The 24,510-nt window shown below is 45.2% G+C and overlaps 1 protein-coding gene across 1 annotated transcript in view; it reads right to left on the bottom strand.

The window, feature by feature from the left end:
• Positions 1–2,877: 2,877 nt before the first annotated feature.
• Positions 2,878–24,510, bottom strand: part of NOD2 (nucleotide binding oligomerization domain containing 2) — a 322,787-nt gene continuing 301,154 nt past the window's right edge. The window contains exons 12-13 of the mRNA XM_086945154.1: positions 4,628–5,404; positions 2,878–4,351 (exon numbers count right to left, since the gene is read on the bottom strand). Of these exons, the coding sequence (XP_086801280.1) occupies positions 5,332–5,404 (73 nt within the window). The 3' untranslated portion in view covers positions 2,878–4,351; positions 4,628–5,331. The remainder of the gene's footprint in view (positions 4,352–4,627; positions 5,405–24,510) is intronic.

The raw sequence follows: 24,510 nt of genomic DNA, 5'->3' as shown, positions 1-24,510 counted from the left end.
CCCTAGGTGAAGGGGGGGGGGTGGGGCTGCACATGGGGGGTACCTATGGTACCCCCCTGCATTTGTATGCAGAAAGCGGCAGGCGGTGCCAATGCAATGCAATGCGTGCATTTTGAACATTGCCGCAGGTGCAGCTTGAAGCCGCACCCGCCGCAATGTTAAAAATAGAGGATGTGACCGCCAGGGTGGCGGTCACATCCTAATCACACAGGAGGGGACTCCGCAGCCCATGCCGACGTCCCCTCCTCCTCAATGATCATAATCGGCCCTTTAGTTTCACACTAACACTAACTTTTCATTCTCGCAGTCATACCCATGCTGGCAAACTCACACACTTATTGCTTTACCTTCCTGGCACTCAGACATTCTCTTTCACACGCAGTGCCCGACAGTGGAGGCCTTCAAAAACTTTAACAGGTGCAGCAAAAAGTCGGGGTTTGCATTTTATGTAATGTACATATTCACATATTGAAACCTTTTCTGAGACTGCCACATGTAAGTCTCATTGGAGCACAGATACTTAGGAGGTGATTTGGGTGCTGCAAATCACCTAGGTTTATAGTTATATAACAAATGTTTATAAATGGCGCACTGACGAATCAATACCAGTGCTGCTGTTTTTGGAAAAGTATGAATGCATTGATTTAATCTAGAGGGCAGGGATTTTCTTTTATGCAAATCCCTTTCATTTAAATTGTTGATGGGCGAAGATTCGCAGGTGTTTAACCCCTTCCATGCTGATGACGGCCGGGAGCTGTCATGGCACACAGTGCTCGTGTGCTGATGACGGCTCCCTGCCGTCATGACCGCACCCGCGATCGGAATGTGCCGCACAAGCACAGAATCGCACCCGCGCCCAAGGGATTAAAACAGTGGGCGTGCTAACAGGCTGTATTGCACTGAACAATGTGTCCCACACTCACCCCATTCGGTTTTATGGACACCTTCCCACCCCTCTGAAAGACACCCTGCAGTGACACTCCTCCTCTCTTAACTTCCATGGAGACGCACGCAGCTCTCTGTGATCTACTGAAAAAGAGCTGGGGTCCTGGCGCTTTTGAAGCAGCTCAGCCCAGGCTTCAGCTCGGTTTGGAAGGCGCTTGAAACCGTGCAGAAGGTGCTGCCAAGTTTGGAGCTCTGGAGCGCAGGACCAACTTCAACAAAACAGCGCCTTTATGAGTAGCGTTGCTCTCCTTGTCCGAGGAAAGGTCCCAGTACTCAACGGGAGAAAATGTAAAAGTGCAGGTACTCAGTACCAGTGAGTACCGGAGCATTGAAAGCAATGGTTATTGTAGACTTAAGTGGGAGCAGCCCATGGTTAGGAGGATCACTGCACACTCACCCCATCACCACTGGGATGTGTTGATGAGCATTGCAATTCTTTTTTTTTTACAGTGCTCCCTGTACTTTTAAGGAGCAAGGGCAGTTATAAGAAAAAACAATATGCAGGGAATGGGAATGTACAGATAGAGGTCTGCTGCCCCTGGTAAGCCTGGCATAGACCCTGCATTACCAGAGCGTCATGCAAAATATTTCTTACCTCATACATATTAATGAGGCAAGAGCTTCCTGTTAATATGAACTTTGCTCTGCAATCGATTAGTACATCAGACATCAGTCTTATCACAAAACAAAGGGCACATAGCAAAGTAGTGTGGGTGTGGAAAAAGCCCCAAGCGGGTTGCAAGCTGCATTTGGGCATCGGGCCTAAGATGAGTTTTTGATCTAAAATTGGCAGCCATGTCAGGATGGTCTGGTGTTAGGCAGATGAGTGCTCGGAGAGCAAAAACAATGTAGAGGTGCAAACTGTCACAGTATACAAGCCCCGGCCATTTCACTAGTACCCACAGCGCCACAGGCAGTGCTCTTCTGCAGTAGGACATTGGTATATGGCATCTACGAGAGGCATGGGAGCATTGTAAGAGGCATGGAGGGTACAGAGAAGGGGTATCCAATGTTGGCCTAGGAGAGCATGATACATGTAAGACTTTAGGAATAGTGTGGGAATCATTAAAATACACTTTCCTGAGCTTCCTTTAGTCCTCTTTCTTAGCACCCACGCACTGGACAGCAGAAGTACCAATGCCAGTACAAACCATAAAGAACCTAGAACCCCCCTTGAATCATAACGCTCCATAAGCCTGTACAGTAACAGTGAAAAAGAATCATAACACTCCACAGGCTCATGCAGTGGAATAGTACATTAACCCAGAGCAACATAAGTAAACACATTACTACATATCTTCCTTGTTAAAAAATAAATAAATTAACATTTCTCAACAGGTTGTTAAATTACACATACCCAAACTTCCTACTGCATATTAAAAAATGTAACATCATTTCGTTCTAAATTCTTATTAACCAAATGTTTATACAAATATGTGCCTGATAAAATTGTAAATGGTGACCCTGAGTCAGCCATCACGTCTACCTGTCTTCCCTCAACGCACATCTCTCGTTCCTCATCAATTGCACAAGTGGAAATCCCAGCTACACTTTTAACCTGATCTTCTACATCTATTATCCCCCAACTGTCTTCTCTAGACACCTCTTGGTTAGTCTCGTCCTGTACTAATGATACTCTTCTGTTGGTGGATGACATACATACACACACGTCCAAAATGTCCCGCTTTCTATATTTAAAACATTCCTACTTCCTTGCAGGGCACGTTTTAAACTGTGATGAATGATTGTTTGACCCACACGTGTTACACAATACTTTGGTACCCCCTGTAAATGCATTCTTTTGTCCACTCAATTCTGCTTTAGAACTATTATCTTTATGTGACACAGCAACAACACCAGAAGCAAATATATCCACATTAATAGCTTTGAAAGATTTTAAAGCTTTGAAAGAAGAAATTGATCATTGCCGAATTTTGGCTATAACAATTGTTTATTTTAAAGATGGATTGTGATGTCATAATAATTGTTCCTGTATCATTTTGTTAGAACATTGAATAATACGGTGGTCCCGAATGTAGGTATCCACACTCTCGCCACATTTGCAATCTCCGACCAAGCACCTTAGTATGGAAATATGTGCACTTAGTTTCATATGGCTGCTGAGGTCTAGGGACAAAATGAAACCTTTCTAACACAACATGTGGCTCCTCCATGAATTGTTTTTTAAGCCTGTCCAAGGCTTCTGTAAAGTAATCATAATGCTCTGCGTCTGTTCCAGTTGGAGGTTGTATAGGAGCTAGACGTTAAATTTCTCAGCCTCCATCCTAATTAAATTTAAAAGTAAGCTTTCTTTTTACCAGGCTCAAATCAATCACCATTAATGACTAACATATAATTTTTAAACAGTCTTGGACATATATCCCACTTCATGCTGGGTTGATTGGGACAGGAAAAACAGAGGCGGGAGATTGCCCAAAGTCACACTCATTTGAGCTTAATAGGTATTTAACAATATTACAAAATTATTAACAAATACTTGGACCCAGATTTTTTGTAATTTAATGCCAATGAAGCGAAGGCGATAAGATAATTTAATCAAAAAGATTACTCAATCACTGGTATTTTAGCTCTTTGTTCAGCAGTGTTTCTTGTGATGAGCAAATTGCCAGTCAACTCAATGGATGTTGCACAGAAAAGCAACAAATAGGACGGCATGCTCGTACGTCTTTGGCGGATGTTTTTCGGCAGCAAGACGCGTTAATCCCACCATAGTGAACACACACTACCAAAATAACAGCACAACAATACGTTTTCATCAGGTGGGCGTCGGCATGAAAACGCATCACCTGACAAACAATCAAAATGGCAGCACGTCGACTTGTCTGCTTTGGGTGGCTGTTGGCACAAAAACGCGTCACCGGGTTGGCAACTCGTTCGGACAACACATTCCGCAGAGTCGCTCACCACAACTCTACACAGTGCTGTGCAGTAAACATAACATACTCTAAGTTGTTAGGCACTGGAGCACCAATGTTCTGCTCACTATGAAGATAGGGGATCACAGCACTTGTCCGTCACAACACGTCCAATGACTCAGAAGACACTATTCACCAGTGTATCACAGCAGTGAATGTGGGTGCTAAATCACTCTTCAGCTCATTTCCAATTGTGGTACTCATTAAAAGACACTATCTTGAGGTTTCTTTAGTCCTCTTTATTAGCACCCACGCACTGGGAAGTAGAAGTACCAATGCCAGTACTAGCCATAAAGAACCTAGAACCCCCTTGAATCATAACCCTCCATAAGCCGGTACAGTAACAGTGAAGAAGTATCATAACACTCCACAGGCTCATGCAGTGGAATAGTACAGTAACCCATAGCAACATAAGTAAACACTATACTACAGATAGCCACAAAGGACGCATGTGGTTCAAATGGGAATCACTGTCCTGGCTTTCCCTGTGAGATGCTCCCTGCTGGGTATCTCCAAGGTGAAACCAGGCATCCCCGGCGTATGTGGGGGGCCGTTGTGGAGATAAGGCAAGCTAATGCCCAGAGTTGCCGAGTGTGATCCCTGGTTAGAGTAGGCACCAAGGCGAGAATTATCGAGTCCGCTGACCTTGGTCCACGACCCTGCCGCGTCGGGAATTGAACCCTGGTCCCGGGCTGTCCTCTGCTTCCGGGTCTGCCGTCTCTAACCAGTGAGCCACACCAGTCCACTATTAAAGTGTTAATTAACAAAGACACAAACACAGCCCTCCTGGGCCAAAGTTGGACAGTCCTTAAGAACGTTTCATGACTCTGCCCTTGTCCTTTATGCTACAGTCCCTCACCCAATCAGACGGCTGACTGTGCTTCACCCAATCCAGGAGCAATCCTACACACGCCTCGACAGGGGTAGTAAAATCTATATAAATACAATTACAAATGTGGGATCAAAACAACAGGATTTCAGTACAACCACAGCACAGCTTCTGGAGTTCACACTCTACTGGCAACATGCAGACAACATGGCAGCAGTCCCTGTGCACGGAAGTAAACAGCTCGACCGTTCCAGACCTGACAGACTAGCCTAGATTAAATACAGAGGTAAGCACAGGACGGATAACATTTCACACAACCTTCAATGTTTATTGCAGACGAAAGAATACCCATCAGTTCCATTAAAAAAAGGTATTTTTAAAGTAATTTTATTATTAAAGACGGATTTGCCTTTAAGGTTACAGTTGGTTTTGTTCAAAAGGGGCACATTTGTTTGGCTGCAAAACAAGTGAGCTTTTGATGAATTGCCTTCATGAAGTAAAAAACACCAATTAGCCATATCTCTGGAGAGTGGTCTCTGGAGAGTGGCTGTTGTTCCTGTGGTTTGACGTAGTAACACTGGGTCTTAATGTTTTCGCAGGGAGCCGAGTTCGGAAACTTCTTTAAAACAACAGCCGAGTATTCAGGTTGGAGAACATTTCGGTTTCTTCTGATGTGAGAGAATTTCCTCTTAACCTGTTTCAACAACAAGAAATCGGAAAATAATGTGAAATTAAATGGCCGACTCTTTATGACAATTAGGTTAAAAGCAAATCATGCTCATGTTCAGTGAATAAATAGGCGATTGCCTGTGGCAGGACATCTTTCCCAACCCACTGCCCTCTAGATTAAAATATTTACTTTCTTTCCATAGAGCAGGTTTACATCATGTCGGAGTAAATTAAGCATTAATGTGAAGAACTGGATATTCTATTGCTTTTACAGAAAAAGTTCTATGCAAATGTGGGGGATGTGGCGTTAGGGCCAGAGCTGCAGCATTTCGAACTGGGGAAGGAGGCTCGAGTCCCACCCTTAGTTCAACAAACCGCGATTCTGGCCAAATCACTAAACCTCCCCGTGTCTGAAAAATAAATCTGACCTCTTGTAATGTAAATGGAGCTCATGTAAAGCACTGCGATGCCCTTGGGCTGAGTTTGCGCTATATAAAACTGCAAAAATAAAATAAACCCTCAGACTCTACACTCTAGGGCTAGAGGCTCAGAGCAAAACCATTATCTTCTGCCTCACTTTGCAGTGAGAGGCTTATCAGTACTTAGCGCCAGGACACCCTAGGGTAATCGAGCGCTCTACAAGTATTAATAACATAACATAACATCCCATAACTCGCCAATGAACCCCGTGAACAAATTCAAGTAGTCGTGCACTGCATATGCCGGCAAAAAACAGGCACCAACCCCATGCTGCACTTCCTCTACCCTTCCGGGCCACCCCTCCCAGACAGCACCATACACCATCTGCCTACCCACAACATCCCCAGGAAACCCCCTCATCAATATTCAAATAAGCATACCAGACATCCATAAACCACACCTAAGAGCCACCAAAATACCCTTTCAGTGCCCACAAGCAACTCAAGCTACATGTGGCGCCGCGGCCAGTGCGACTGACGCTGGAATCTGGGGATCACGGTTTGATTCCCGGCTCCGGCAGCAGGTTATCCCAGCACCATGTGACTATGGGCAATAGCTTGCTTAATCTTCCCGACGGTCCCCAGCGCCTAGAGACCCTTACGGGTGGGTGTTTGCGCTTTACAAATGTGGATTATTATTATTATTATTATTATAGATCTCTGCCGTGAGTGAATTCTCATTCACACTCGCCACATATAGATAACCGTGTGACTTACTATTCATACAATAGCAACATCAGACACCTGGCTACAATGACTGTAAAAAGGCCCCTTTGGTGAAATATTCTCAAGCTGTATCTAACACATGCCACCATCCACAGAAACTCTGGAAAGATTGGGGACAAGATATATTCACACAATAATGACAACATCAGCCTCAACCGTGTGCACTTTGTAGCACCGCTCGTCACCCTGCAATCTCCTTCCTCTGCATTTGAGGTTGATTTTCTAATTCAGTTATAACACAAAAGAGACATCAATCACTTCTTACATCCAAACTATTTGTACAATGAAGAATAAACCCCAAAAGACTAAAATAAAAAGGCTGGACACCTGTCTCTCAGACAAAAGTGTATATTTACAAGGGGAAGGAGATACTAGAACGTCACTTAGCGACATTCTGGTGGCGCTATGCCCTTCTCTATATTTAGAAAGTGTAGCTAAGCCACTTTGAATGGCTAAATGCCACCTTGTAAATACAGCCCCTTTACACGCATCACTTTGTGTGAAAGGGGCGTGCAGTCGGTGTTGCTCTGGGCGTTCCACTGCAGCACCCATTGCATTTTCACACTGCTTCAGATTTACAAGGATGTGTAAATCTGAAGCAGCGGCAAACACTAGCACCATCCAATAGGAGGCATCAGAATGGTGCAACAAGGTGAAATACTTTTATTTCTCCTCTTTCTTGCTTTTTCCATGTGTGCTGCTGCAGCACACATAGGAAGGGCAAAAAAACATTAATGATTGTTTATGTGCAGAAAGCGTCAGCTGCCTGCACAGAAACAATCATTCCCTGCAACGCAGGCACCCTTGCACTATGGTACAAGGGTGCCTGAGTTGGCGCCAGGCAGCTAATTTTAGTGCCAGACCTCGGGAAAACACAGGGGTTGGCCGTATTGTCGTAAAATACGGCGCATCCCTGCGTTTTGGAAATGTCAGAGCACAGCACTGTAGCGCAGCTCAGCTCTCCGACATCTCATTGTAAATATGCCTTTATAGTCGTATTTGACCTTTTGCACAACTATCTGCCCCATGATTAAATATTTAATTCCTCTCCATGATACTAGAAAAAAACAGCCTGCGCCCGCTTTGAAATCTATATTGACTTGAAAAATTCTATCCTCTCATCCTCCCAGCGAAAAGGCCCAGAAGGGCCTTGGCAACCATCTTTGTTGCTATCTGAAGCATATGCAAATATAATTCTTCCATGATACTTGTTCTCTTGCTCCCCCATCACCCTCCATACTTTGAGCAAGTCTATTCTATCTGACAGCCTATCATAGTGACATCTCAGGCAGAGGTAAGAGGTCGCTGGAAGCAGGGGTGCTGCAGCAGGTGCTGCAGCACCCCCAAGATAATGGTGCAGCAATTGAGGAGAATGAGACATAAGATGACCTTTAAAGTTTGTTTATCACACTCCTTTGTTGTATGTTCAAAGACAGAGGTCAAATGTCCGGCAAAGTCTCCTGACAAACTGCTTCTCATTGATTTAACATCGAGTTTGCTGCTTAAGTTTTCTTTCACTAACTATAAGGTGAGAAAAATGTGAACCACGTGACTTGTTTGTTGGGGTACATGGAGCCTGGCCGGAAAAGCTGTAGAACATCATATGTTTTGTAACACACAACAACATTTAAATACTTGCAATGAACTGGGCAAATATTTAGAAATATATTTCAGTAGCAAGGAAAGTACAAATGAGACAAGTTACGTTTTTTTTGTAATTCTCAATAGTGTTGAAAACCAACATTTCAATAGGATCAAACAAATCTGAATATTTTACTTTTGTGATGCAAAAATTATAAATATGCTCTGAAAGTTTGAAACACAATTTCCACGTTGTGCCTGATATTTGTTTAGCAGTAAAACTGAATATCTAATGCAAATATAAGGGCCATTTTAGTGGAAAATGTCCTCTTAGCAAGTGTCGGTACATATTACACCATACTTTTGTCACATAATCGAAACAAAATGCTCCATGATGCCTAACTGGACACATACTTTCCCCCTATCAATCTCTTGCTGAATGGGCATGGCTCATTCACTACACTTGTAGGATACCCGTGGTCCCTGCAGGGGACCCCATAGGAGGGTAGGCCCCGTAGTATGTCTGTGGGCAGCAGCCGGGCAGCCCATCCCCCTGGGGGGGAGGCAGGGGGGGGCGGTGGCTGGTGCGGCGCGAGCTAGGGGGGGGCGGCATAAGGGGTGGGGCCAAGGGAGGGTTATAAGGGTGGCCCCTCCTATCACATGCCCTCTTTGCTGCTGCCCCCTCCCTAGATAGGTCGCATTTCTGGTCGTCCCCGCCAGCAGCCCGGCCGTAGGCAGCCCCCTCTCCGCCCGGACTCTAGATCCACTTTTCATCTCCCCTCCTTACCGCTCACCCGCTGAAAAGGGGGGAAGTGGGGAGGGGGGACAGTATTGATGTATTAATGTTTGTCTCTTGTTGCAGGAGAAGTTACAAGGCGGTCCCTATACAAGACAGGTGCAGGAACAGGACCTGAAGCCTCCAGTGCAAAGCGCAACGTGCAGAGTCATACATACTCCAAGGGGTCCTTCTTGGGAACCTGGGGTACGACGGCGCCCCGTTAGTCTTTAGGGCACTTGTAAACCTGAGCAACCGGGGGCTTGCCATATAGCACTCCGCCCGGCTGGGGAAGATGTGAGTTAACTCTCCCTTGTTCAGAAGGCGGAGTGGGTGGACGAGAGGTCTACCGGTGGGAGGAGTTTATCCTCCCAGGTACAATACCGGGCTATGGCCGCTGGTGTTTCTTTGGCTAAACTTCAGGTACCTTGCAACAAGAGGTTGCGGGGCGGACGGGATTGCCTGTAAGATAACCCACCTTTTTATTTGTACAACAAATAAACCTGCAGCTGCTTCATTCCAATAACTGGTGTCTGTGTGTTATTTGGGTGTGGGGCTGTGGGCAGCGGCGTACCGATGGAGATACTATGTTATTTGTGTGGATTTTTCCCTAACTCGGTGATTTCAGTCCGACTCTCCAGCATTTCGCGATTTTGCGATTCACAAAATAATCGTGAAATCAGCTGGCAAGCACGATGCTTGCGATATTTATCAAACCGGCCGCAAAAAAGGTCTTCCGGCGGACATAAAATAAATTATGCCGTTTTATTGGCTGGATGCGCATACGTCAGCGCTGGTCAGCCGCTTTAGCTGCCTGCTTCCTCCATTACAATATTGATGAAAGAGGAGCGAGAAAAGTAAAGTATCGCTTCTCTGCTTTCCAGCTTGCAGGCTCGACTGCTGTTCATATAATTACAGAAAAGAAAGTCAAAAATTTAGAATCCCAGCAAGGGGACGGGCGGGGTGGGCTGAGAAGGGAAAGGACTTGTCTTTTCCTTCTTGGGCAGAAAAGAGGATATGGCCCGTCGGCTAGACTGCCGACTTTGGTGCTTTTAACCAGGGGCCGCATCCACATCCTGTGATTCTGGGCAAATCACTTAATCTCCCTGTGCCTGAATGTGTTCCAAAGTGCAGCTGCGGGAAGAACATTTTCAAAATGTGAAAAATAACTAAATAAATCCAGATAGAGTGGTAGCAAAGTGACCAGATTGATTTTTATTCACACCCAAACACATTGGCGCCACTCTACAGAGTTTGCAAGTGAAGCGCTACTTTTGTTTGCTTGTCTTTGAATAGCGTTGTTTTTCCTCGGGCGGGGAGCTAGTGCACCAATCCTGGAGGTACTGCAACACGTGGATTGGAAAACAAAATATGTACTGCGGCTCGGTGTTTAGGGAGGTGGTCTTTTAACCACACTGCTTACGTTCTGTAAGGATATAAGCACTGGACATTGAAATGGGTCAATTCCATGCCCTGTATTCATGTCCTTAACTTTTCAAGCAAAAAAGCACTCACTGATTTCTGAATAGTGAGTGTAAAAGCATTAAAGTAAAAATATTGTTCCGGCTTCTTGTTTCTTTTTTTTGTAGGCAGCATTTCGCTCGTCTAGTGCGTAATTTAAATTGAGCCGCATCCAGGTGTTTTTAGCGGGACCCAATTGGGTTGTAGTTGACGGCAGTGCGAGTTTCTCTCGGTGGGGCAGTATGGTGTTTAGTGGGGGAGAGGATGTGAACCATGGTCAGAGCTGCCAAATTTGGAACGAGGGAACCTGGTTCTGAAGGATGACTTTGCGAGATGTTTTCCTGTCAGCACTACCAATAAAAGGGAGTCAGTGCACGCGACACAAGAGGAGGCTGTGTGACTGCACCCAGGGAGCGAAGGGGGGCTGTGCTACTGCACCAAGGGAGCAAATGGAGCTGCATGACTAAAATCAGGTAGCAAAAGGAGCTGCATGACTGAAACCAGAGAGTGAAGGGAGCTGTGTGACTGAAACCAGGGAGTGAAGGGAGCTGTGTGACTGAAACCAGGGAGTGGTGAAAGTAGTGCCCTGGCCGGGGTGCATACATGGGTGCTAGAACATCCCAGGGAGAAATACGGCCCCCTCCCACGAGGTTAGTAGATTGGAACTGTGCTTCCGTAGAGCTGCAGAAACTTTAAACATGCCTATTTCAAAGTGGAATACTATGCTAAACCAGGTTCCATTGATTTAGGGCTAAAAAGGAATGATTACGAGAAAAATAAAGTGCCACAATAATGGCGCAAAATTTTCATTATTGTGCAGCTAAATTTCAATTTTTGTGACGAAAAAATTTGGAAACCTAGGACTCAATATCTCATGGGATCTGTTCAGTGATGTAAGAAGATGTCAGTGCTTAATTCATAAAAAAAAGTAGTGCCAGGGTCCTCGTCAGTAGGCCACTGCAGCTAGCACCACACATTGATCCTGTCTGCACTGTCAATGGCAGCCCCTATACAACTGTTAACCATGGCACTGCTACCAGTGTGACATTTCAGATTGGTGGAGGCTGCCAAATAAGAATGGCTTTGGCGGTAGGTATTAGCTATTTTAAACTAATAAACAACTGTTGTTCTGCTCATCTCTAATTTACACAAACAGTGCCACCATGTGGTAGCTGTCATAAGTACGGGATTTGATCATTAAGAGCAGGTGCCGAGCACCAGAAACCACCAGCTCAAATTAACCACTGGTTGTTGGCAACACCCCCACTCTGAAAATCGTTCCAGCACCACTGGTGGCAAGGCAAACATTGCTTCAGGTCCAGTGATCTGGAACAACAGAAAGCAGAGATGTTGTCCCAGTTTTTGTGTCCATTCCCTAATCTAACATCCATTATCCACTTTGGACCTTCCATTTTGTGAACATATTCTCTGCTTTCAGGGCAGTCATTTTACCTGGCAGATGTTTTTGAAGCAAAATAAATCATTTGAATAGCGTTGGGAATGGCATCCCATAGAGCAGTCCCCCCCCATACTAGTAAACAACACCCAATGCAGCAGGCGTAAAATAAGCCTCTGCATATCTTGGCTCCGTACAGTGGAAGGAGCTGTGCACCACAAAATCTTACTCCTGGCTCTCTTGGACAGGGCGAGAGTGAAAAATTTGAGGGCTTGACAGACTTATCTCTCCAGTGTAGGCTTAAAAGAGATCAACTGCTACGTTGTATAGTAACTTGAGGTCCCGGATGTGTGTTCTAGGTAACCATGTTCCAGACAAAGAAGGGGACTGATTATGTCTAGGAGCTTTAATGCATTTGTTTGGCCCAAAAATGTGGCCTTCCAGCTAATTTGGTGAACTTGGAACCTAGGTGCTTTGGTTACGAGTTGCCAATTGTGTTCATCAAATTGTTAATATATGGAACTGAGCAATGTCTACATATATGTTATGCGAATGTTTCAATAACACCTGTGAAGGTGTCTAGAACTGAGCCTCCGTTCTTCCATTACATCCTTGTTTAGTAATCTGTTCATCACTATTGATGCTGGACAATTTGTTAATCAAACTCCATGCCCCAGATCTATGGTTCACACATTTTGATTGACTCCCTAAAATGCCACACAAACACTAATTGCTTTGTTTTCCTCGATACCCGCTCACCACTCCTAAATTCCTTCCTTGATCCCGTTGCCCAGCAGGTCGTTGCTCATGATAACCCCGTTTTTCTTTGGAGCCATAAATATCCAGCCATATAAACTCAGCTCTACCTTATACATCGTTACTCACTGAAGACATAACATCATACATAACTATGTTAATCGCTTCGCTACGGCTGGAATTCCCCCGCGGTGTGGAAGAATTCCACGCGTGCACAGCTCGGACGGCCGTGGGCTGTTTTCCGCACACGCCCACTGTGACGTCAAACTGCCGGGGGCCGTCCGACGCATGGAAATGGTTAATAATGTCACCAACCCACAGGGCTAGAATATACTGGACTACCCTTTCAACAGCCCAGACCTCAACAGGCTCCTTCATCCCCCATCACATAATAATCCCTTTTATCGGGCTTAATCACCGCTCCCTACAGCATCAACTCTAACCGCCATCACCATGAAAAGATAACATGAAGAGAAATGCTGTACTACTCATGGGCTTTCACCTGGCCCAGGTCCATCTCTACTGTTAATTCTAATGAGAGAGGGGCATGCTCTAATTTGGCCTGACAACCATTTTCGAAATGTTAGCACCTCAAAAGTCCAAAATCATACTGTTCAAATATTCTAAGACCAAGTGGTCGACTCAATCCTTGCTACAGTAAAATAAAACCTGTACACAAGAATGCGTCACTCCTACGACACAACTATAGCATCCTTTTTGGAAACACAGAATTTATGTACGTTCAGTTCAGGCTGCCAAAAACGTTTCTGTTGGGCTTGATTCCTCAGATACCATATCTAAAGAACTGTTCAGTAAATTAATCAACATTCCAGTCCGAGGTGGCAACCTTTGAGGTACACAAGTCCCTTGATAAGTGCTAAAATGTAGCTACCCTCTTTTTCACAATAGTCCATTGACTTCTGTGCACTGGCATTCCACGTGACCCGTTCAGCTCTACACCTTGGACCCCTCTTACCATTGTTGCTCCTTCACTGGTCAAGAAATGTCTGTATTTGCCAGAGGCAAATGCTCAGGATCAACCCTGATCCTTGGCTGACAATTATTTAAGTCCAAGTGCGACTTCAACTTGACCAGTCTCAAACAGTCTTATTAAGAGTTCTTTATGTACGAGGCCTCATTCTGTCCAAACTTAGCACAGCAGATATTAAACCTCTGCTGAAAATATACACTTTGGATCCTACCGCGGACCTAAATATATGTTTCGTTTTCAAGAAAACTGTTATATGGTGCTGTCCCAGCACAACTGGGACGGAAGACGGTGATGTACAACACCCTTGATCTCTTTCAGGTCAGCTTCAATCAGGGCTGATGCTTGATGATTTGCAAATGGAAGTAGATTGCCTCAGCAGGGGAGTCATGCTCTGGTTGGGTCTCTCGGTTGCTTCTGACGCCATCAGTACCTGTGGATGTGAAATCCAAGGCACTGCCTTACACTTTGTTGCTTATTTCCTGGAGATTGTATTAACTTCTCCTTTTGAATCATCTCCAAGACTGGTCACATGAGGAGTACAACAGGCTCTGTTATTGCCTTCCCCCTCTTGTAGACTGCTGGCCATCAGGCTTCACTTATTCCAGGATCAGATTATCTTTACTAATAATACTGGGTGGGCCTGAGCAAGAACGAAATGGATGCTGCCAGAGACAGAACGTCATGTGGTCAATGTCTAATAACCATCTAAAGCTCACTTTTTTCTAAGTTAGAGATTGTAATTTTTTTTAAATTAGAGATTGTATCTATCATTGTCTAATCTATCTATTAGAACATGAAACGTTGGCCCTCCTCTTTGGGAAAATGATCTGCGCCCACCATCACGAGAAATCTGGGTAGGTTTATCAGTGGTGACCTGATATTAGACACCCAAATAGTGGCAGCCACTAAATCCCGTCTCTCAGTACAGTAGCTTATCCAAGTCCTTTTGTAGTGTACACAGAGGCTTTTACCACACCAGACCTAGTTTCAGCAGAAAGAAATCTGCAAAAGTTTTTCCTAGGCACTCCCTCTGTTCTGCGACCTAGGCGGGATGGACAGCCCATCAAGGTTGGAAGCCAATGAATACTTATAGGTATAAGCCACATTCTTATGGAATTCTCTGCCCAAAAGCATCTGCCTGGAGGATAAGATTCTCAAAATCCATACACCCTGACTTTTTAACCAATGAAACATTGTGGTCATTGCACATGGACTTTGTTTCACTGCAGCACCAATGGGCCGCTAATTAATAATGAAGCAAAGATAACACACAGAACATAAAGTATCTTACAACAGAGCATAAAATAACGTAACAGAAAAAACATAAGTATTACAAATTGTGATTAAAACAACAAATTGGGGGCAGATAGACTAAGCATTTTACTATCACAAGCATTGCAATTTGCAGTTTGTGACTGTTAAAATGCTGTTTGAAATATGATTCCCATTTTAGGAGTCAAAGAAAGTTCTTGTACTCCTAAAATGGGACTGTGAATAGATATCGATTCGGTATGTGGAAGAGGCATGTTATAGACATCCCCTAAATACCAAATGGTTAGGCTGTGTATCAATGTTTTGCAACTGAAATCTGGAAGCAAACATTGAACTTACCAAGACCTCAAAGGAATTGGTAACCCATTCATAAAAAGGAAAGTGTCCCAATTGGACCCTTCACCTTTGTGAATTAAAAAAAGTTTGTTGTGGAATAGGAAGTGGTCCATGGGACCAATGCCAACTCTTAAACAAACAAACACAATATTTTCCTTCAAATACAGTGGGTTTTTTTTCTTTAAGAAAAACGTGCTGCATTATAAATAAATGGCATTGTCATTTACATTGCCAATAGCTTAATCGTTAAATAAATGGAATTGTCATTTACAATGCCAATAGCTTAATTGCTCGCAAATTCATGACCTATTGCATTTACACGCACACAGAGCCACACATACAGAGCCACCCACAGAGAGCCACAGACACACACACAGAGCCACAGAGCCACACACACACACACAGAGCCACACACACACAGCCCCACACACACACCCAGAGGCCCCCCCCCCACACACACACAGAGCCCCCCACACACAGAGCCCCACACACACAGAGCCCCACACACACACACACAGAGCCCCCACACACAGAGCCCCACACGCACAGAGCCCCACACACACACACAGAGCCCCCCCCCACACACAGAGCCCCACACACACAGAGGCCCACACACACAGAGGCCCACACACACAGAGCCCCTCACACACAGAGCCCCCCACACACACAGAGCCCCCCACACACACAGAGCCCCCCACACACACACAGAGCCACCACACACACAGAGCCCCCCCCACACACACAGCCACACACACACACAGAACCACACACACACAGAGCCACACACACACAGAGCCATACACACACCCAGAGCCACACACACCCAGACCCACACACACACTCAGAGCCACACACACACACACACACACACACACGCACACACACACACACACACACACACCCAGAGCCACACACACACACACCCAGAGCCACACACACACACCCAGAGCCACACACACACACCCAGAGTCACACACACACCCAGAGCCACACACACATCCAGAGCCACACACACACACACACACACAGGAGAGCAAGCACAGCGGGGGGCAGAGAAGCAAGCACAGCGACGGGGCAGGGGAGCAAGCACAGCCAGGGGGCAGGGGAGCAAGAACAGCAAGGGTGCAGGAAAGCAAGCACAGCGAGGGGGCAGGGAAGCAAGCACAGCGAAGCAGCAGGGAAGCAAGCACAGCCAGGGGGCAGGGAAGCAAGCACAGCCAGGGGGCAGGGGAGCAAGCACAGCCAAGGGGCAGGGGAGCAAGCACAGCCAGGGGGCAGGGAAGCAAGCACAGCCAGGGGGCAGGGAAGCAAGCACAGCCAGGGGGCAGGGAAGCATGCACAGCCAGGGGGCTGGAGAGCAAGCATAGCCAGGGGGAAGGGAAGCAAGCACAGCGAGGGGACAGGGAAGCAAGCACAGCGAGGGGGCAGGGGAGCAAGCACAGCCAGGGGGCAGGAGAGCAAGCACAGCCAGGGGGCAGGATAGCAAGCACAGCCAGGGGAGCAAGCACAGCCAAGGGACTGGGAAGCAAGCACAGCCAGGGGACAGGGAAGCAAGCACAGCCAGGGGGCAGGGAAGCAAGCACAGCCAGGGGGCAGGGAAGCAAGCACAACGAGGGGGCAGGGAAGCAAGCACAACGAGGGGGCAGGAGAGCAAGCTCAGCCAGGGGGCAGGGAAGCAAGCACAGCGAGGGGGCAGGGAAGCAAGCACAGCGAGGGGGCAGGGGAGCAAGCACATCCAGGAAAGCAAAGCTACTGGTTTGCAGCAAACGATTAAATAGCAGAAGGGTACTTTCCGAAAACAACAATTTTAGTGTGATAATTTGTGACTTTGGAAATAAAGGAAAAATCTTTCAGACGGTTAGCCAGTTCCAGAATGCTCTACTTTGGTACCCCCTTCCACTTCTAAGAATATCAGTCCGGTGCACTTTACGGTAGAGGGTTTCAGAAGAGATTTCGTGCTCAAACCTGTCAGTTGACCGGTTACAAATAGGTTTTCATGGGACTCAGGTGCAACATATGGATTGGCAGCTGAGCAAACTGCGTTCAGCTTAAAAACAATGACATTGTTAAATAATGCACTAACTGAAACCACAAGACACCGATCACCAGTTTAGACACAGCTGGAATCAACTGAAATGTACTTGCCACTAGTTCAACAGATAGCCAAAAAATCAAAGCACATTTACAACTAGACAGCTGTGGTCCCCTCTATGGTCATCGCATGGAAGGCTGTATAACTGCCATCACAGTTCCCCCCTTACAATCCACAAGGGCTCCCCTGGGACCATAACCCCCGCTGCAGGGGCGCCCTGTGGGTAGGAACTACGAGAAGGCACAGCAGGGATACAGCGGCACTGAAGAATAGAGAGCTTGGTGCCCCTTCCACTGGAGGGCACTGCAGAGCATGCCTCTTCAGGGGTAGCTGAAAAGACTCTACTTCCTCTCACTCCCAGACCCCGTGCTGCGCCCCCAGCTCATTACTTTCTCCAGGAGCCCGTTCTTTCCGCTTCTCGATGACATCTTGCAGTAAGCCAACTGTCTGCCCCTCGTTCCTCGACTTGTGCGTCGCTCATTGGTGGATTAGGAGGCTGACATAGCATTAGTGGGTGGAGCCGAGCAGCCCTAAGAGAGACGCAGTGTCCGTGCTTCTTAACGGAACCTCAGGACGGTAGAGGAAACAGAGTCCGTAAGTGTAGAAGCCAAAGACAGTACAACGTCAAGAACGAAATCTTGTTAAAATAAATGTAAAAACCAATAGGCATTCAAATATATGTTTATTCCAAAGTTAGGAAGCACGAACATACTATATATATATATATACATTCTAAGGGACTCTATTCTAAGCACCAATATAACATTCAGAGACTTTAGCGTGTCAAGAAGTACTTACATTCACCGTATTATTATGGGGGCTTTATTTGGATGACGCCGAGGTCAGGCAATCCACGCTGCGAGCTTATAATAGCGTGAGCGTATTATGCACAACAGCCATCTTAAAAGGGCATACCTCTGTTGGACAACGACTAAACGAAAGACATAACAGCTAAATAATTTGTTCATACATTGTTATTAAAATATGTACCAATAATAGTAGGTAGCCACGCGGCTTACACAAAGTTCGTGTCCTCGAGAGGCAGCAGGCCCCGTCCTTTTCAGACTGGGGGGGCGTGTTTTTTAGGTTTGAGTGACGGATGACGTCACAGATAGAAAGAACCTAAAAACACGCCCCCGAATCTGGAAAAGACGGGGCTTAAAGGGAGTGACGCCCCTCTCCTCCAATGGCTGGCCAGCATTTACGAGGCAAGCCAATGGAGAAGAGGGACGGGTTCAAGCCCCTTTACTAAGAAACATAAAATCTCGGAACTCGGCCCACTGCTTACGCAGTGCGACGCAGTCCTCGACCTAAAAACAAACATGACTGCTGTCGGTAAGCCGGTTTTGCGCTTGTTGCACTCAGGAAAAGCTGCACAACTTTTAGCTAGCAATATGGACATGGGGGATCTGACCGGCGACAAAATAGCCAAAGTCTTGCTGAAAGCTATACCGGGCTGCAACAATGTTGAGAGGATACTGTTTCAACCGAGACAGGGACTGTAATCAACAATGCAGGCGCTAGAGAAGTGAGCAGAGGCAGGGAGCTGCTCTCAGCCCAGCGACAAGCACGGGCGGCTCCCACAGATACATTAAGTCAACCGGAGCTTGGGGGTGACTTGCCTATCAGAAATGCATTGAGATTAACATCTGCAAAGGATATTCAACCAAACCTTTTGAATAACTCAGTGCTGAGTGACGCAGACAATGGAAAGGGAAGGGGTCCAACTTCTCTAGTAGAGGCTGCGGTAAGAGCTGATAAGGCCCTGGATCTGGGTAAAAAAGCGGGCGAGGCTACAGTGGAAGAAGAAAGCGAAGAGCTAGGGTCCTATGATGACATTGAAGAGATAACAGAGCCTTTTACAGAGGCTCTTACTGATACATCTAAGGCACCTGTGGGCAAAAAAGGGAAGGCCAAAAATAAAACAAAGGAATTATTTAGCCCTAAACGTAAGTAAGTGCAAGCGAAAGGAGGGGTCAAGATTAAGGCATCCCGGATCGCAGGCAACAGCCCAACTGAGAATAACCAGATGAAGGCTCACTCTGGTGTTAGTGCCGGAGACAGCCCTAAGGTAGGGTCTCCCTCCGATGGGGCACAACCAATAACTTCTGTATCAAATGTCACCCACGCAGGGGGTCAACCTAGGGAAAAAGCAGCAGTTACTCAAGAAACTACGACACCCTCTCTCTGCCTGATCTTGCAGTCCCTGAATGAGCAAAGACTGGAAGCTCAATAACACTACACACAGGTCCAAGAAGACAATAATAGAATGCAACAGTCATTACAAGAGATGTCAGATAAATTTGGGGCACTGACACAAGATATATCGGAGCTGCAATAGAAAGTCGCGGATACTGAAAACTATCTGCAATTACTGATGCTCTTGCACAGAAGCATTAGGCTCAGATCTCTGGCTTCCAGATTAAGTTGGAGGATATGGAAAATCGCCAACGCCGACACAATCTTAGACTCTTTGGCATCACAGAAGGAGCAGAGGGGGCAGAACCAAGGGCTTACGTGGTTCAGTTGCTTCAGAAGGCTTTCCCTGACTGTCTGACTGGGACTCTCAGTTGCAAAGAGTTCACAGATTACCATTAGTGCAGAGGAATAAGGGGGTCGATATCCTCGTCCACTTTTGACTTTCCTGGGGAACTTTTTGCTGAGACAGGCTGTTGCAATGAAAGCCTGACCTAGCTCACCAGTAACAGTTACTTTTTTTGTCAGATCGGACCTTAGTAAGGCTACAATGGATAAGCATTGGAAGCTGCGCCAATTCATCGATCCGTGGGGCCCAAGTTTTTCTGCAAAAACCTGCACAGCTAAAAGTATTTAAAGATGGTCGTACCTTTATTTTTACCAAAGAACAGGAAACTAACTAAGCATTGGCCAAGTGGTAAACAGAAGCTGCTAAGAAGATGCAGAACAAGGGACTATAATTATTTGTACAAGTATAAAAGTTTAAAGTGAGTGTGGGAGTGTGTGTCTCAGTCTATTTGGTTGTATTTGTTAGGTAATCGTTTTTACCCATTCTCTCTTTATTTGTGTTTTTTCCACAAATGTAAATGTAAATGTAGTTGAGCTTATATAGCGCACAGCTACCCGCAGTGGGTGTCCCGGCGCTTGCTTAGGGAACCCGTCCTGATATTCCCCTGTGTGATAGCCCCAGCGGGTATCCACAAGGTGAAAGTCAGGCATCCCGCCGCGAGGGGCCGTTGTGGAGATTAAGCAAGCTATTGCCCGGAGTCGCAGAGTGTGAACCCGTGAGTCGAGAAGGCACCGGAGCGAGAAATATCGAATCTGTGGAATTTTTTGCCCAAGACCCGCCGAGGCGGGGAATTGAACCCTGGTCCAGGACCGATCTCAGCTTCCGGGTCTGCCGCCTCTAACCCCTGAGCCACACTTCTCCACTGAGAGAAGTAAGGGTTTCTAAAAGAGAAGGATTAGGTCAAAGGGTTTCGCTCTCCCTAACTCCCTTTCTTTTTGCTACTAATTCTGCTGCTTGTGGGTTCCAACCAATAGGGATCGACAGCCACCTCAGCCAATGAATGATAGAAATATGTGGTCAGGCTACTGTCTGTGATTAAGGAGTGGAGGTAAGGAAAATTGGAAAATGGAGTTCTACTGGTGTGGTGAAGAGTGAGGGATGCACTGGAAGTTCAAACTTCTTGATAATTAGGCATTGTGTTGTGTTTCCTTTCTTAGCATTTACGTTAACATTTGCAGTGTAAATATTTGTACCCTGAATATTTTCCACTTATTCTGGAGTTATTATACTTAAGTATGTCTGCAAATTGCCTTCTTGATTGCAGCAACTGTTCTGATTGTGTTTTATTCAATGTTGTTCAATTAAAAGTCTCTAAGTGGCAAACCTAAACTGCAGCCAAACCTTTACTATCAAAGGGGCAAACTCCATTTTGTGCACCTAAATTTGTAAATACATTCTGCTAGCAACCTATCATGAACTGACCACACATAAAAAAAGGAATATTATGTAACTTATATTTTTCTTCACTCACAGTTTCAAACAGGACTTGGGTATATTTGTCTCCAGATATGCACTCCTTCACACTCCCAGACTCAATTCAAATGCACGGTTCATGTTGGATACCTCCATTCATCCGGTTTTTTCCTACTCAAAAATCTACTGAAAAGTTCCCCGAAATGAGATCATGGTTCATCTTAAGAAACGTCACGTTCTAGACAGAGATAGTTCATATGCAGGTCATTTTGTAGTAAGTTCCCTTTTGGTTCTCCCTTCTTTTAGTGTATTGAACGTTTTAGGCTGCCGTTGCTTTGGACAACCACATATAACACATTTATTTTGTGCCATGATATAATTTTAGAAATGTACTGTACATGTTATTATTATTATTCAGTTCTTCTTGGGATGCAGTATGAACATTTCATACAAGGTTGAACAACATGATGCACTGTTTTTCTTGTGCTCTGTCAGCAATATCTCCTAACGCTTTTAGAGACAACACAGTTGCACAGCTGCTGTTTTCCAACATGGCAGTTCTTATCATATAAACCATGACTTGCCCAGGCTTTGGAAAACAGAGAGGCGAATTCTAGCAGCGGTGAAAGTCCTGGATTGGGCTCACCAACCTTGCATAACCTGAGCTTACACCTATGATGTGTACCACCTAACTACAAATGCTAGGTATGGGGTCCGGTGCTAGTTCCAGAGATCACTGATATATCCCACTGCTCACGTAGTGAGGGTAGGCCTAGACAGATATATCATTAGTCACGGTAGGGCTTTTTATTGTTTGCTAGTAATGCTGATTACTTTGCTTAGTGTATATATTTTCGAATCGCAGTGCAGCTGCTTCATAATAGACTAAGGTAGTTTCAATAAACATTGTAAACTTTCCTCGTGTCCTTCTTTTGTTTATTATGGACATGCATGTGTGAGAAACGAAAGGAGTTCCCTTGGAGACCAGAGGGTCGTGTTCAAGGTTGCCAATTCATCGGTCACTCTGGGAAGGCGAGTAGGATTTGGGCCTACGGGTACTGATGTACCTAAGGAGACTCTGTCCCTACATTCTGATTTCCTGGGATCCCAAGGCACAGTTCTGTTTCTTAGCAGAATACCTGCAACAATGTTTACTATTCAAGCATGCAATCAGAAGCACTTAACACCCCTCCAACGGAACTCTAGCTAGCCTGCAACCTAGACTTTCTATGGCAACACAGGCCAGAATGGGCTACAAGTTCCTTTTGGTCTTAGACTCAAGAAGTGACCCCCACAAAACATCCATTTTACATTTTCCACATAAAAGGACATTGACAATTTCCAAGTCACTAGGGCCTCTGCGGGGAAGCACTGATGCACTCAGACCCAGATCCTTCCAGTGAAACAAGCTCGGTGCAGGACAGCTCGCAAGACATCAAAAGCCATAACCTCTAACACAAAATGTAGCAGTGTTACCAGAGTGTCCCTAGCCCCCTGCCCATGCCTAGTCTACCTCGTTCTCTAGCTTTCTTTTTGTAGTGTAGTTTTTAGACTCTAGTTGAAACACACCTCTGTCTTTGAAGTGGACCCAGAAATTTGGCCAGCGATTAATCATCACGTCCCTTCCCTGATGAATCAGTTTTCGTGCAAGTTTACAATTTCTTAGCATTCGGGGTTTCAACACAAACGAGTGCTAGACAAGATGGTTTTGATAGCATGTGCTTCAAGTTTAGGTCATCAAAAGAGGTCTCACTTGATCAATGACTCTGGCCTGAAATCATCAGCTCCAACGAGAAAGCTCCTTTTCTACGTTATTTGATCGAAACACTAACTAATCTGCAAATAAGAGAGCTTTGGACCTCAGTCACCTTATTTGAATTTAGAAAGCATGTTAATAAAATTATGCAGACACCATCCTACCTCCAGGACAAAAACGAGCTGGTAAAGCGGTCCTGTGAACGGATGATTATTAACAATAAATCTGACCTTTCTATATTGTCACGTTATTCAGAATTCTTAATTTTTTTTTCATGTAATATCATATTGGTGATTTACCGACACAAAACTTTCTTCCAAAATGGTCTAAACAAAGAAACAGCAGTCAATGCAGTTTATGTAATAAAGCTGTTGAAACTAGAATTCATGTAGTTTGTATTAATGCTACACTTTTAAAAGAGAGAAGAGCTCTGCTGTGCTAGCCTTTCAACTTTATGACCATCCATACATTTGGGCAAACTTCAGATTGAATATTTTAAAACGAACCACACAGTCTTCAACATTTGTCTAGTTAAATTCCTTTGTCTTTTGGAGAAAAACTATATGGCCTAACCTAAAATTTCAACTGACCATGGTTCAAGCCTCATGATCGAAATTAAATAGGTCACAAACTCGGATCATGTTCTTCTATATATGTAGTATAGGTACTCATAAACCAGATTTAAAATATGTATTCTAAAAGTTTTTATGAAATAAATTGTTATAATTAGTTTTTTACATTGATATATTCACACAGGTGATAGTTTTAATGAATTATGCATTTTATAAATATACTATACTAGAACATACAATTTGTGCTATGGCTTTAAAAGTATTAGCTGTGTCTTTATAATCGCCCAGGAACAAGTTCAATATAATTAACCGATGGTAGAATCTTGCTAAGCAAATGTTGGGACAATTCACCCTACTAGTGGCCTCCTGTAAATAACTTACAACCCTGCAAGGAAGGCGAATTATTATGTCTGTCCTTGTAGGAGGTCAGGACACTGAATGCTATGTATCACCAGCTAAAGTGTGAGCACACATCAGCTTTTCCAAAACTGCTGCATCATTCAGAAAGCAGTCTACAACCAGACAGAGCACCTGTCAACAATATGGTATGAGAGTAATATTCGCTAGGCCTCAAGCAGAAATTACATTGCTCTTTGGTTGGGCTCTCCCAACTTGCATGGAATATGGGTGGAGCCCCTCTGATCACAGCATCCGGCTTAAGTTCTATGTCTGGGGCCTTTTGTGTGAGCTCATCAAACATCTGCAGTACAAAAGGGGTGGGTGATGGACGGAGAATCTGAATCAATCAAACACTCACACCCAGTCAAAAGATCTGGGTTGAATCCATCAAACATCTGCAAGCAGAGACTTGCTTGATGGTGTGGGCTGCTAAAGTGGGAGAATGCACCATCACAACACACCCAGTTCACGATTGTCACATAGCATGTGATTTGTGCACTTGTCTATGTGAATCCTGCTCCACGTTGCTCAGTGCACCCCACAGTTCATTTAACTGCAGTTGGTAATCTTCTGATAATGGT

Source organism: Lissotriton vulgaris, chromosome 12 (genome assembly GCF_964263255.1).
Source record: "Lissotriton vulgaris chromosome 12, aLisVul1.2, whole genome shotgun sequence".
Taxonomy (NCBI): Eukaryota; Metazoa; Chordata; class Amphibia; order Caudata; family Salamandridae; genus Lissotriton; species Lissotriton vulgaris.
This window is presented reverse-complemented; position numbering and strand designations above follow the sequence as displayed.